This window comes from Pholcus phalangioides, unplaced genomic scaffold (assembly GCF_987345545.1).
Source record: "Pholcus phalangioides strain wild (caught in Gottingen) unplaced genomic scaffold, Ppha-v1.0 ptg000039l_1, whole genome shotgun sequence".
Classification (NCBI taxonomy): Eukaryota; Metazoa; Arthropoda; class Arachnida; order Araneae; family Pholcidae; genus Pholcus; species Pholcus phalangioides.
The window spans coordinates 6,714,630-6,730,012 of record NW_028301625.1 but is presented as its reverse complement, the minus strand read 5'-3'; the positions used below and the strand labels follow the sequence as shown (position 1 = coordinate 6,730,012).

The 15,383-nt window shown below is 34.5% G+C and overlaps 1 protein-coding gene across 3 annotated transcripts in view; it reads left to right on the top strand.

Annotated features, from left to right (window-relative positions):
• LOC149065512 (cytoplasmic dynein 2 intermediate chain 1-like) overlaps positions 1–15,383 on the top strand; it is a 98,372-nt gene that overhangs the window by 68,018 nt on the left and 14,971 nt on the right. For all 3 annotated transcript variants that reach the window (XM_089253637.1, XM_089253639.1, XM_089253638.1), the window contains exons 16-20: positions 4,573–4,613; positions 4,922–5,102; positions 5,279–5,366; positions 6,901–6,967; positions 7,611–7,669. In XM_089253637.1, the coding sequence (XP_089109763.1) occupies positions 4,573–4,613; positions 4,922–5,102; positions 5,279–5,366; positions 6,901–6,967; positions 7,611–7,669 (436 nt within the window). The remainder of the gene's footprint in view (positions 1–4,572; positions 4,614–4,921; positions 5,103–5,278; positions 5,367–6,900; positions 6,968–7,610; positions 7,670–15,383) is intronic.

The window sequence follows — 15,383 nt, the reverse complement described above, 5'->3', positions numbered from 1 at the left end:
TGGGGCTTGAACCTGGGTCCCCACAATGCGAGTCTGTCACAATGACCACTTTACCACCACAGCACCATTTTTGAAGGTCCGAATGTATGTACCTTCGTAGAAATCTGAATTCGCTGTGGACTTTACTTTGTGAAAAACTCTTGCTTCCTGAAATTTAAATCTATGGCTCTCTTGCCAGCAGTGAGCGGCGATGGCAAATTTTTCGCATTCTTGCTTTTATCACAGTGTGTGAGCATGTTCATTTAATCTATTTTTTATGGGTCTCCTTGTTTTAGTATTTCCTGGTATTTGCCTCATTCGTTGGTGATGCTTCGATGATTATCAGGCAAAGTAATATACTCTTCCATATATGTATACAGGGTGGGCAAAAAGTCTGTAGAAACTTTAGAAATTAATAAAAACTGGAAAAGTAACTGAAATAAAAAACAGTTGCAGGGTTAGCATCGCTAGGTCACTGGTATTTTTTTAAGGCAACTGGCTACGTGCGGGACACTTTTTTTGAAAACACAGTGATTTTCACAAAACAAGTGGGGTTTGAATAAAAGTACTGTATGAAAAAAATAAATGTTTCTTATAAAATAAAGAAATCCAGTGAAATATCTCTAAAACTTTTTGAGATATTCTAAATCAGTGGTTCTCAACTGGGGGCCATACGGCCCCCTTGTGGTACTTGGATACTTCAAGGGGGCCACGGAAGAAAATGGAGAAAGGGGCCATGACAGATGGTTTGGAGAGCTGAGAAGAAAAATTAAGGTGTGGAGAAATAAAGATTTTATATTAGTGACTAACACTTGCAGTGAGAGAGAGAATCCAACAAAACCACCCATAAAACTAGGGCCTTCTTTAGGGCATGGACCCACCCAGGCATCACCCCCTACATTTTGCAACAAGTTCCTTAGGATGGGGTTTTTCTCAAGTCCCCGGCTAAATTTTTCAGACCCCCCTTGTCTATATGAAATTTATTGTATGAAAAACAAAAAAAAAAAGATGTAAACCATATTAGGCCCCGGGCTGTAGCTCTGTCAGTTCCACTCTTATGAGGGGTCATGTCCAGGGACCCTATGCCCATAAGTGACCCCACCTTATGATATTTTGTATAGTACAATATTAATTAAAATAAGTAGGAAATATATAATATAAAGTATGGGACTACCATAGCATCACTTTGCCTAAGGTGGAGGCCCCATGATATTGAGACGGTCCTCATAGAACTCGGACTAGCAGAGAGATCAATAAATTCCAGGCTAGTGGTCTGGAGGCCAATTTTCTTTGCAAAATTTTCGTTCAGTATAAATTCACTGAAAAAAATCATTTCAATACGTATAAAGTGTCTTGCTTCTAGAAGAGAGTTGAGAACTCTCGGTAAGACAGGGGAGGCATGAGAAAAAAATATGGTTCAAGGGGGCCCCACGGGCAAAAAAGGTTAAGAACCATTGTTCTAAATTATGTCCTCAAAATTAGCTCATTTTCAGTACTTACGCCAAACATTGTACACTAAAAGCTACACAAGTTACTTGAATAATTTTGATCATGTATGTTTCTGTGACTGTTGTCTGTGCAATGAACTAAAAGTTTTAAGATACGTAAGATATTCTCTGAGATATGGCAGTTTTCATGAAACGATGCGTGAATTTTCACAAAAAAATTCAATTTTTTTCATTCGAACAGCTTTAAAATATTGAATTCTAAACATATGGCCAAGATCGTAGTTCATTGCACAACTAACGTTATCTGGAACACTGTTGAATATTTTTATGAGAATATCTTGCATAGTGTTTGAGAAATTATGTTTCGCGTGAAATAAAGTAAAGAAAAAATGAATACCCCCCCCTCAAAAAACGCGTTTGAAAATTTTATGTTGCCTTTGAAACCATTTTTCCAGATGATTTGAATCAACCATAACTTTGTTGCTACTTATTGAATGTGCAAGATTCTGTGTAAAACATTCTTCCAAATGAATTTATAAAACCATTTTCGACAATTTTCAAAAAAATCGTCATTTGAACGAAGGGTCATTCCACGGCAATGAAGTAAAAAATTACAAAAAAAAAGTTTAAGAAATCCTTGAATGTGGCATACCATGATAGGTGGCGCTGGTACGAGCGACTTTGGTGGAAATATGCAAATGAGATGGTTATAAAAACTTGCGCTCCTAATAAACAACCACTTCACCGTTGTAAGCTGTGTATGTGGACCCGCTGCACTCTGGCGTTGCTGGATTTGTGACTCTCCTGCAATGTGTTATTCCCTATGGTGGTGGTCATGTGAAACACATACTGCTGTAATAAACAATTTGGAGGCATTCTGTTCGTTATTTGTGCATCTTTTCTTTGACCTGTGTACGTCCGCGCCACCTATCGGCTGTTTTTGAGTTTTTTTTCCTGTCTTAAGAAACTTTCCGTGACCTAGCGATGCTAACCCTGCAAACTTTTTTATTTCGGTTAATTTCCGGTTTTTATGAATTTTTAAAGTTTCTACAGACTTTTGCCCACCCTGTGTGTATATATATATGTCATATGAATGAAATTCTCATTTCATCAGCTGTATGAAGCTGATATGAAATTACGTATCTGAGACATACAGGGTGTTCTAAAATTGGCCCGACAAACTCAGAGGGTTGTTAGTAGACATCCAAGAGGAACGAAAATTACAATGAAACATGGTGTCGCAAACCACATTGAGAGGGTGAAAATCGCGAGAAACACATGCAGGTTTTGATGTCACACTGGAAAGAACAAAGTACAATAAAAACTACAAAAATATTTATTTGAATAATTGCACAGTCTACAATGACGTAAAATCCATCCCTGGACATGCTCGAAGATACCAGGTATGCTTTTATACTGATGATACTCATGTAGCCATTAGTTGTCTGTTTCAATGAGTATCATCTGTATAAAAAACCTATCTGGTATCTTTGACAGTGTCCGGGAATTGTTTTTATGTCGTTGTAGACTGTGCAATGACATCAGCGGCCCCCACTTCCAACAACTCTTGTAATAATTAATCAAATAAATCTTTTTGTAGTTATTATTGTACTTTTTGTCGTGCCAGCATGACGTCAAAACCTGCATGCGTTTTTCATGATTTTTACCCTCTCAGCGTGGTTTGCGGCACCATGTTCCATTACAATTTTTGTTCCTCTTGATGTCTACTAACAACCCTCTGAGTTTGTCAGTCCAATTTTAGAACACCCTGTATATAGGGTGTTCTAAAATTGGACACACCTTTGCTATAGTGCAGCATATAGCAAAATTGGCAAGAGTAATGATTATTCAAGTTCAAGAATTTTCTGATTAGCATATCTAGTGATAAGTAGTGATGTGATCTCATGACTTTTGTCGGAATATTTCACTTGACTTTCTTACTTTCTTTATTGAAGGATAATTCAAGGTGATCAAGGGTGAATTCAGAAAAAACTAAAGTTATAATATTTGTAGCATTGTGATTAAAAAAAAGATTTTATGTAGCTCTTTTTTACTGATTTTCTAGAAGTTATTTTCTTAAACTTGGACTTTTCAGTAATACCTTGCATGTTATATGTGCATTTGTAATTCCAAAAAGTGTACTAGAAATGTTCATCTGTAACTGTAATGCTAGTCATTTAAAAATAAGTGACTTGACTAACAAGTTATGTGAAAGTAAGTAGAAGACTGTGTCATTGCTTTTTAATTTTTTAATTTGAGAAATAAAAAATCAACCTCTGATATGTAGAAACTATAGTCTGCAGTGTGAGAATACATTCTCTACCTTTCCCTTCACCGCAAACTTAACCATAAACGACTATAAGTAATGCAAAATCCACCACAATTCATTGCACTGTTGTCATTGTTTGATGCAGCATAAGCTTGATGGTCCTTGTGCCAATAAAAACAAAAATACAATATATCCGATGGTAGATTTGGTTCCAACATAATAAAATAGGTCCATTTTGGCAGGGAACCTTGAAATTACTCAAACATTACATTTCTACTCCAATAGATTGAATACAGCAAGCCCATCACATGTCACCCATCTCTCATAATATCTTCTATCTCAATTTCTTATTGTTGGCCCATCTCCTGGGTATTGTATATACGATTCTCATCGAAACCTTTAGGGATTCACCAAAAATTAGTGTTATTAATGTGTCACCAATATGTTTTATTTCAGAGTTTTGCACTTCAATCTTTAATATTTGACTGCACATTCCATGATAAAAAATGCTTGTTTAGTCATGTTCTATCATTCCTTAAATTTTGTCCCATGAATTCAGAATCACCTGTATATGATACTGAACCTTTAAATTGATGCATATTTGAAGATTGGGGTACATTAGATCATTGGAGCACATTAGAGCACATAAACTTGATACCATCAAAACAATTGCTAAAGACAGATGGGGTACAACATCTAGATTGCTGACGAATGAGAGAAAATTCAAGAGACAGGCACAAGTTACTATTCTAAAAAACATGACAGACGTTAGTCAAAGAAAGTGTTGTGTTTCATATTGTTTCTGTGCTTTGCTTATGTGTATGTTGTATGTAACATGTTTATGTGAAAAATTTTCTGTTTTCCTACTCTATAAAGGCATCTAAGCAAAAGATCAAACAACAGGATATGGAAAATGGGTGAGAGATTTTTTCAACTGCATTTTGAAGAAACGTAACTATAAAAATATGCTAGTTGGTGCTTGACAAATTTTTTTAAGTGCTTTAAATGATATGTCTAATGAGCCACAAATATAAAATAAATTCATTTTGATTTGAAAATAACCAGATATACAAAAATTAATCTATTGTTTTGAATGAAAAAGTCCAAGTGCATAATTACTGTTAGGTATTTTTGTATATTTCAGTACTTTGTTATTTGTTTGTATGGATTCTATTGAAATCAAATCTTCAAAATGATTTAAAACAACTATGACTGTGATTTTTAGATTTCAGAGAATGTTTCAATGTAATAAGCTTAGAAGAAATGGGTGTTATAAATGTCTGGACAGCAGTAGAACTTCCTGTTGTCAACACAAATGATGTAGAGCCTGATATGGGCTTAGCTCCTGGTGGCAGAATGAAGCTCATTTTGCGCTCAGCTGTATTGCTTGGAAGTATAAATTATTTGTGAGTTTTTGGTATTCCTTTCAATATTTCACCAATATAAATTTAAAATTGTTTTTTTTTAATTTTTGAAATACAATTGTATTTATATATTTTTTGTTTCATTGTTAACATTTTCTGATGTGCACACTTTCTTTGTTGTACAAAACGTTCAGTTTCATAATTTTTTCTTTTTATAGGTCAGAAAATTTGAGAAAGAACATGAGGGTATTCGATTTAAGCATTCTAACTTCAGACGTTGACCATGTTTTGATAGCAACTGATTTTGTAAGTTGAAGATATGCATTTAACTTTCTGGGAAAATCTGTTAAAAAACCTCAATTGCTTTTAGTATTTAGCAACATTTTATATAAATTTTTATTAAAATTGATGGATATTATTTTTAATATTTTAAAAATAACATATATTTTTCTTCTTGGCAATTTTTTTTTTGTAACTGTCACTGACAATGACTCAAAAGGGTTTCAGTTATTGATAAAAAAAATATTTGTAACTCTATTGAAAATAAACATTTGACCAAAAGATTTTTGAATTCTACTTGGATACCATTACACCATTTGAGCAGAAACATAATATGTGACCACAGTGAGTGGAAATAATCCGATCAGCCAATCATCGTCCAACTTTACTGGCAGCCAATCAGAGCCCAAGAGATTTAGTCATAGCAGCAAATACAATGCTACTGAATCAATTCAAACCTCAGACAACTTGGCACAATCACAGACATGTAATTCTTTTCTCACTTGCTGTAAAAACTTTACTACATCTCTGCATTACTACATCTCACAGTTGGGGGATCATTAAGGAGTGAATTTCTTAGCCCATAGTCTGATGGTCAAGTAAGCTGCAAACAGTCATCTGACACCAGCCATGAAAGCCTAAGACAATATTTCAAATGATTTTTTTCAATCAGTTATTATTACAATTAGTTATTATTACAGGATTTCTATAAATTCATACTCTGGTGAAATTTACTGAATGAACTCTATAGCAATGAATATTACACATTGTAAAAATTTTAATGACTTTTTTCTTCAGTGGGTGAACCACTTAACAGTTAAATTATTTTCAAAAAATAGTTTTCTGACAAGAAGATATATTTTTTTTAATTCAGAAATTCATAGAAAAACCCATAAAAAATATGTGTGAATGAGCTTTCAGTTTGCTAAAATTTAAGTATTTGTATAGAAATATAAAATGATTACTACATTGTGGGACACAAAGGCAAATCAAGAGGGCCAGAAACACATTACCTGAGAATTACTCAAGATAAATCATTAAGTGGTCAAATAGTGATTTCCAAAAAAAACTATTGGTTGTGAAGCCACAGTCACGAAATACATTTTTAATTAAATACTGTTATGATTTGTATTTAACCCCTTTACATAAGGCTTTTAGCAACAAATTTAGGCAGTTGAACTAGCAGAGATAAATCTCAGAAATTGGAATTATTGTTAACATATAGGAAATAGAGGGAAAAGAAGATAAGAGAGCATATTTTCCATTCCTTCTACCTCCTCCCACAGTCACCCTTTCCCTATGCATGTAATACTATATTTTCTTTACTCGTCAAACCATAGTGAGGGAAAAAAGAAAAAAAGATAATGCTGAGATAAAAGAAAAGAAAAAGAAACAATTTTCAAAATACAGGGTTACCAAATAAGAGTATTGAAAGAAGGAAGAGAGAGCAAAAATGTGTGTATTTCTTTCATTTACACTCATGTTACGGAACTCCTGCATGTCACTCCTGCATATTAAAGAATTAAAAATAACTTTAATTTAGATTTTTTTTTCTTTCAAGGACAAAATACTACATTTGAATCAAAGTGGCCATAAAAATACTCCCAGATTTTATGATTGCAAGTCTGGTATGTTTCAAATTTGCAAAAATATCTAGTTGAATTGCAAAACTATGTTATGTTGAATGTTGTTCATTCAAATATTCCACTAGCCATTGAAATGCAACACAGTGAATGACAATATTTATTGTCCAAAGAATAAAAAAATGAAATGATCAAAACAATGATCCCATTTATCTTGCAAAAATGGTTTACATATATGCTGTGCTGCAAATCATTCACATACTCTTTCATGAGCTATGCCTCATGGTGCAAGTTTCAAGGCTCATCTGAATGTATGCATGACAAATGTCTTCTTCATGGTGTTGCATTTTCTATGGTTAGAAGCAGGGCCGTCTTAAGAACATCATGGGCCCCCAGGTCAAGTGATTTTTCTGAGACACCCTACTTGGCGAATTCTCAAAAATTTGAACCAGTTCTCGTTTTTGTAAGGCCTCTCTTTTCTTGAGACCCCCGGGCCCATGCGTTAAGACAGCACTGGTTAGAAGTGTAAAAAAAAAGAGAGAGGGAGTGGTAACATATTTATCATTATCATATTGTGTTATCTGCTTTTGTAAGTTGTCATGATGCATGCACATGTTTTCCTTAGAAAAAATTTGAATTTTCAACACAAAACCTGTGTCTTATTTATTGGCAAAACTTTCAATTTCAGAATTTCCTACTGAACTGCAATGTATTTCCTGTTCTCCACATAAAAATGGGTATTTTTTGGTAAATGTGTTTCAATTTATATACTAAATTTCTGCATGTGATTTTTGAAAATGATCTTGAAAAATTGACAACAACTGTACCCCAAAGTTATGCTATAGGTGAGATCAATAATAATTGTGTAGGTTAGATTAGGATAATTTAAGAAATAATTTTGCAAACGAATGAATATATATATATATTAGGGTGGCCCTTATTTTTTTAAGTTTTAATTTCAGTTTGCCCCCCCCCCCATTTTTTTCCTTTTATTCCAAGAAACAATTAGAGACCTCATTTCTTCAAATCATAGGTTGGGAAACCGTGTCTCATCGCGGTAGAAGTGGGAAGCCAGTGAGTGCCAAAGCACTTGAAGGTAAAGCATTGTCACTTCAATGGCGAAGCAGGTCGTAAGCTTGCACCAAAGCTGGAGGGATGAAAACTACTATAACTCACTAAAACTTCTACAACTAGAGCCCGAAAGTTTAGGCACTAAAAATGGTCGAAATAGGCAGTCAAAAGGCACTAAAAATGCTTAAAATAGGCACTATAAAAAGACATTTATAATTTGTTGAAGGAAGAAAAAATAACTAAAAACAAAAGTATTAGGGGGTCCAAAAACTATATATAGCTGAAAAATTGGTTGCACTTAGTCCGTCTATTGCTTTAATTATGGTTTATAAAAACTGTGTTATATTATCCAAGTGAAATTGATTTCAAGCCCAAAATAAAATGATAGTAGACCCTCAGGATTAGGCCAATTCCACGGCCACCATTACCAGACGCAGAGCCGGTAGAGAAAATTATCTGTGGGGCTGCTATATAAGAGTTACGAATAATCCTCGTTCATTTGTTGTATTACTATGAATAATCTTTGTCATTTCTATAGTTGAAACATGGCTACGACGTATTTTGTTCTATTTTTGTGAAAAAAAAAGTAATTTTTATATTATCACATATGCGGGACTCCTTCAAGCATAGGGCCCTGTGTTGCCGCATCTGTCACACACCGCTAAAGCGAGAGAGAGATTCTGGTCAATTCAATCTTCTTCTTCAAACCGAGCTATATTGCCATGGGCAATTTACTACCTAGTGAGTCACACCGGAAGTGTAAGTGTGTGTACCCAATAGTCTGAGTGTGTATCTAGTGTTGGTCAATTCAATCGAATACAAAATATGTATGTTTAATAAATAGCCATGGGGATTTGCAGTACATTTATGGTAAAATTAAAACAACATGGGCCACAGAGCCCTATATGCTCTTACTCTGCTTTGTGTAAGCCATGACATCAATTGGTAACCTCTTGGGGCAGTCATCAGTCAGCTATACATATACAACACAGTTCAATACCTGAGCTAGACATAGGAAGCATGTGAAGAAACAAAAATTTCTAATTTTCCTCTGCTTTCGTAACACAGACTTTGTTGATCTAAAGCAAAATCATTCACGTCTAACGCCATCCGGTCAGAGCACAGCTAATGTATGGCAACACTACAATCACAGACCACTTATTTGCATCTAAATGGGGCTTTAAAGGGGAGGGAGCTTCCTGATGATAACTAATACTGAGAGTTAGAAAATTTTAAACAGTGCAATACTTTTGAAGTACTCAATGCTCAAAATATCCAAGTTTTATAGATTATGGCCTCTAAAATTCACTAATAAACTTTAAAGTATGTTAAAATAGGCATTTATGGCACGGAAATTTCAAAAACTGCATTTTCACCAAAGAAGTTTGAAAATAGGCAAGAATAGGCATTTATGGCATTTTGCCTGAACTTCCGAGCTCTAACTAAAGATTTACTGCTAACTAATTACTAACTGAAGACATACTAAAGATTTAGACAACCATAAGTATTCTTTATGGGCATTGTATAATATTTTATCATGTGTATATATTGTTTATAATTTTTGTTAATTGCATTTTTAATTGGGTTGCTGTATTTTTGAAATATATGGCATCCATATTTTTATGGGCATCTTTTTCTCAGCCACCTCATTGGGCATTTTGCCTGTTGTGGCGTTGTATTTGTATTTACTGCACTTATGCAACTGCCTTTTTTTTTCCTCTCTTGTGGCATCCATTACTTTATTTTACCCTTCCCACGTGGTTGCTTTTTCCCGTTTCATTTCATCTTCAAAAAGTTTTACCTTTTTTTTAAAATTAATTTGTCAAGAGGCCCTTCTCAAGGCTAAATTACATGACATTATCTTTTACTTACGATATTTTTTTCGAGTTTATGCTTATTCTTTCTCATTTATTTCATCTGGATTCCAATGCATATTGAGGCAGTTTATTCTTCAAGCACTTCGGTGGGTGCAGGCAGTGAATTGTTCGTTCATGTGGTGCTCCACCTTCAGCCGGCCTCTCGCCCTCAGTCTGCTCTAGTTGCTGTACGAGCCAACTACGAGTGTAATTATGGCTTCTAATTTGAGAAGTGGTGATAGATATATTTTTTTAATTGGCAGTGAGTGTCACCAAATTACTGGAAGCAAACTTCCATTAAGCAAGCAAATACTATCGGTGCTATTTTATAGTTTACGGGAGATTAAACTGTCCCTAAGGGAAAGTGCTAATGTAGTAGTGCGCGAATGCCTCATTTTTTGGGAGAAGGCAAGGATTCCTATAAGAACGATACCTCATTGTCTAGAAAAAATTATGAATATGTACTCTTATATTAGCGCAATCTTCAAAAAAAATGCCCGCCGTACGTCAGACATGCAGAAAGAACATGAAAGTAAGTTTATATCAATTAGAATAACTTATTTGGCATTACTCACGCTAATGCTTTGGAAATTATAGAAATTGAAGAAGACAGAAAATTTTTACTGAGTCAAAGAGAGCCGGGAACAGAGGGCCAAACAGATCTTTGGGATAGGGACGGTTCTTATTTAAAGTCACAAGAAACATTCCGGAATCTCAGTGTTGTTAATGACACAGCCGAAAGAAGGGTGAAATTGATACAAGATTTTAATGGGCTCTTAACTGTGGATGAAGAGCAGATACAATTTCTTCTCCAGTGTGCCGAAGGCCACAGAAAGCAGTACTCTTACTGCAAAAAGTCTACTCTTAAACGAAAATTTATTTAAATATATTATTAAAAAGTGAATTTGTTGTTTCATATGCCCTTTTAAAGATGCCATTCCATAATTTTACAGCAAAAAATCATACAATTTCTTAATATGAGTAATAAATAAACACTTTCAAATGCTTAATTTTTAGCAAATTTTTTCTCCTACATCTTCATTCAATCAAGCTCGATGAGGCACGGGTTAATCTTGATATATTGAAGAAATATTTGGTATACTTTCACATTATGGTAAAAGGAAAAAAATTGAGGGGTGGGCGTTTAAAAAATGTTGAGTAAATTTTTCACCATTATAATAAGGGCCACCCTAATATATATATTAGATAGTTACGACTAAAAATTGACAAAAATTCTTGAAGCATAAAAATTTACCAGCATTGGAAATCATCCTCAATTTTATATTAAAACATAGAACAATAAGTTATTTCAATTTTAATGGATTCATAAAATTTTTTACAGATTCATCTGATATTCACAATGTTTTTTTTCTTCGCAAAAGTTTTGTTCAAAGTTTCTTTGTAGGAAGATATTGATTCTTTTTATTCTTTGCCCCATGGCTGCAATCTATTTTTTAATAGAATCTGTGTATGAAATCTGTTCAAATCAATGCCATATATACAAGATGAACGTAGCGTGTTCTGCCAAACAAAAGGGGGTAATAAACAAGCCCAAGTGAACGTGAAACACCCTACCAACCCTGTCTTATCTCGAACCTAATGAACTGGATGATGTCATTAATTTTATATTTTTGAGTATTTTTTCCCCTTTACCGAATAAAATTGCATTTTTTTAGGAATATTCATATCCATTTTTAAGTCATTTTGACAATCGTTCTTTTTTTTACAGTGTTTTGAAAACAGAACCTTGGTTATAATCACCCTGTATATCGTAAATCATTGCTAATTAATCTGCATTGTTTATGCTTCATTAAATATGTTATATTCACCTAATTTTTACTATAGTTTTTGTAAAATAGCTTCCTAATTAAGCATACTGAAAGTAACTGGGAAAAACATCTTTATATTATATGATTAATAATAACATTAAAAGAATTTTCAAACACACACAAAGTAATCCATTGATTAAGCAAAAAATGATTAAATTGCAAAAGTTGGTTTTTGTTAAAATGTAAGAAATATTTATTGATTAATTAATATGGGAATAGTGTGTTAATTATATTAATAAACAGTTTATTTTAATTAAATATATATTAGAAGTTTGAATGATTTTTCAGAAATTTTATTGTTTTTAATGTTAATATACTATTTAAAACAAAAAACAGGGTTAAACCAAAAAATCCATTTTTTTGGTTTTTTTACCAACCCTGAATTGTAGCCTTTAGCTACAAGTCTAGCTTTATAGCTTTCAATGTTCCCTTTTTCATTTCTTTTCACTGTGTAAACCCATCTATTTTCCAAGATTTTGGCATTCTCTGATTGAGGAACCAAAGTCCACACTTCATAACATCTATTTCAGCATCCATTGCCTTCTGCCATTCAGATGAATCAGGAGATTTTATGGCTAAAAAGTGAAAGTTTTGTGGAATTTTTACATCAATGTGATTAGCTTCGAATTTTGTGAACTTACTTTCCCTGAAAATTTGTTTTTACCACTGAAACAAAAATATTCTTATCATAATTAATCTTGTTTCTTTCACAATATTTCTTGATATCCTGATGTGACCGTAATCTTATATTCGTTCTGGATATTCCGTAATAAATGTCACACATGATCTGTCAGGTCAAGGGACAGCTTTATGTATCCAATTAACATCACTATAAGGGGTAATGTTAGATGCAGCTGGAGTTTGAATTTGCGATCCACCCGCCGGTTTTGAAACTCAAATTTGCAATTCGTCATCTGATCTTGAAATCTGAATTTGATCCTATATCCCTGCCTTCACAGGGATATAGGATCCTTTTATAGACTGGGAAATTCTTTCCCCTCATGGAAGTTGACCAGTTGTCAAGAGATGTGAGCATAATCCGTCATTTGCATAAGGCATGAAGAAACCTTTTCCCCTAACAGTGATGAGAACGAACTGTCCACAAATATTGTAAAATCACGTCCGAGATTGCGGAAGAGAAGAAGTTACTGTATGAATATACACAAACGAATTGCGTAGCTGTAGACGAGAGAGCTCTTAACACTGATGATGTAGAAAAAACTTGTGTACAATCAGGGAGATACTTCAGAAACAATGAGAGAAGAATTTGATGTTTTTCTGTGGTGCTTAGAGACATATAGCCAGAAACTGCCCTTCGAAGAACACGTCCCATCAGGCCGAGGTGGTTTCATAGAATGTGAATTGAGCACTGATTGTCAACGCTGGTAACGAGAAGCCTAGTTGCATTTGGTATCTAGACAGATACCAATCAGGTGCAATGGAGAACATGTGTTCACAAAAATATCTTTCTCAGCTTGACAACTATAAAGTCTGAAGTAGAAACTAATAATTCTCCAAGAAAATGGAAGTGGGTGGAAAAGGTGGTTGTTATTTTGGAACCTGTTAAATCCTGTGGTCGAGAAATATTGTATCTAGTCGATGTTCTGTATATATCAGAACTTGACGGGGTAACCTCCTTCCAATGGGAAAAATCGAGGAGATGGGAATAACTATTTCATTTCAAAGAGGCAAGGTCACCGTTAAGGACCCTAATAAAAAGAACAGAGTAATCCTTGCTGCATATAGAAGTGGGAAACTTTATAAGGTTGATGAAGCGAGTATTCATAAGTGCATATCTCAAAGCATGAGGAACTTATCTACAAACACTTGGGTTATTTTCATTTGAATGCAGTGATGAGGGAAGATGACACTGTCAATAGTTGTACAGAAGCAATGGAAGATGGAAGTATTTGCTATACTTGTGTCCTTTGAAAGATGAGAAAAATTCCCTAAAAGAGGAACCAAATGTGCATGAAGGCCATTTCAGCTCATTCATAGTGATGTCACAGGACCTATTATACCTACATCTGAAGGAGGGTCAAGGTATATTGGAATAGTTGATCAACTTTGCCCAAGAATATTAAGAAGACACACACCAACGAATAAGGCAAATACACAAAAAACAAAAAGTTCTAATGCATTTCGACACCAATGGGTGTCGTCTTCAGAGGAAAAATATTTGACCACTAATCATGCTGACCGAGTTTCCCACTTGGGTTGAATACCAAATCTTAACGCTCAGTTGCTCAGCGGAAAAGTATGTCTGTTTACTTCAAACGTCGTGGTCAGAATGAAACTGTGAGCCTGCTGTGATACTAATGCAGCATCCTGACTAGACGTTTGCAGAATGGTGCCACCCGATTTGTCTATTCGAATTTTCTTAGAATTCCTGCTCGAAATGAATTTAAGCCATTGACGTTGCAATCGGTGGTGTAGATTTATTATCATTTACTAGTATATTTTTGAAGGCCCGAATATATGAGCCTTCGTAGAAATCTAAATCAACTGTGAACTTGAATTTGTGAAAAACTCACTTCCTGAAATTTAAATCTTGCCAACAGTGAGCGGCGATGGTCGATTTTTCACATTCCTTATTCTTAACACAGTGAGGGTGTCATTTGATTGTGCTTTTATGGGTCTTCTTGTCTACCCTATATAACCAAAAGGGCAATCACCACATGTGATGAAATAGATGCCCCCCCCCCATTGTTTATTCTGTGGTATAGCATCTTTGGGGGGGAACTTGCAATTATTCAAATAAATATTTTTGTAGTTTTTATTGTACTTTGTTCCTTCCAGTGTGATATCAAAACCTGCATGTGTTTCTCGCAATTTTCATCCTCTCAATGTGGTTTGCGACACCATGTTTCATTGCAATTTTCGTTCCTCTTGGGTGTCTACTAACAACCCTCTGAGTTTGTCGTGCCAATTTTAGAACACCCTGTATGTCTCAGATACCTAATTTCATATCAGCTTCATACAGCTGATGAAATGAGAATTTAATTCATATGACATATATATATACACACAGGGTGGGCAAAAGTCTGTAGAAACTTTAAAAATTCATAAAAACCGGAAATTAACCGAAATAAAAAAGTTTGCAGGGTTAGCATCGCTAGGTCACGGAAAGTTTCTTAAGACAGGAAAAAAAACTCAAAAACAGCCGATAGGTGGTGCGGACGTACACAGGTCAAAGAAAAGATGCGCAAATAATGAACAGAATGCCTCCAAATTGTTTATTACAGCAGTATGTGTTTCACATGACCACCACCATAGGAGATAACACATTGCAGGAGAGTCACAAATCCAGCAACGCCAGAGTGCAGCGGGTCCACATGCACAGTTTACATAGGTGAAGTGGTGGTGGATTAGGAGCGCAAGTTTTTATAACCATCTCATTTGCATATTTCCACCAAAGTTCTTGCTTTTATCACAGTGTGTGAGCATGTTCATTTAATCTATTTTTTATGGGTCTCCTTGTTTTAGTATTTCCTGGTATTTGCCTCATTCGTTGGTGATGCTTCGATGATTATCAGGCAAAGTAATATACTCTTCCATTATATGTATACAGGGTGGGCAAAAAGTCTGTAGAAACTTTAGAAATTAATAAAAACTGGAAAAGTAACTGAAATAAAAAACGGTTGCAGGGTTAGCATCGCTAGGTCACTGGTATTTTTTTAAGGCAACTGACTATGTGGGGGACAC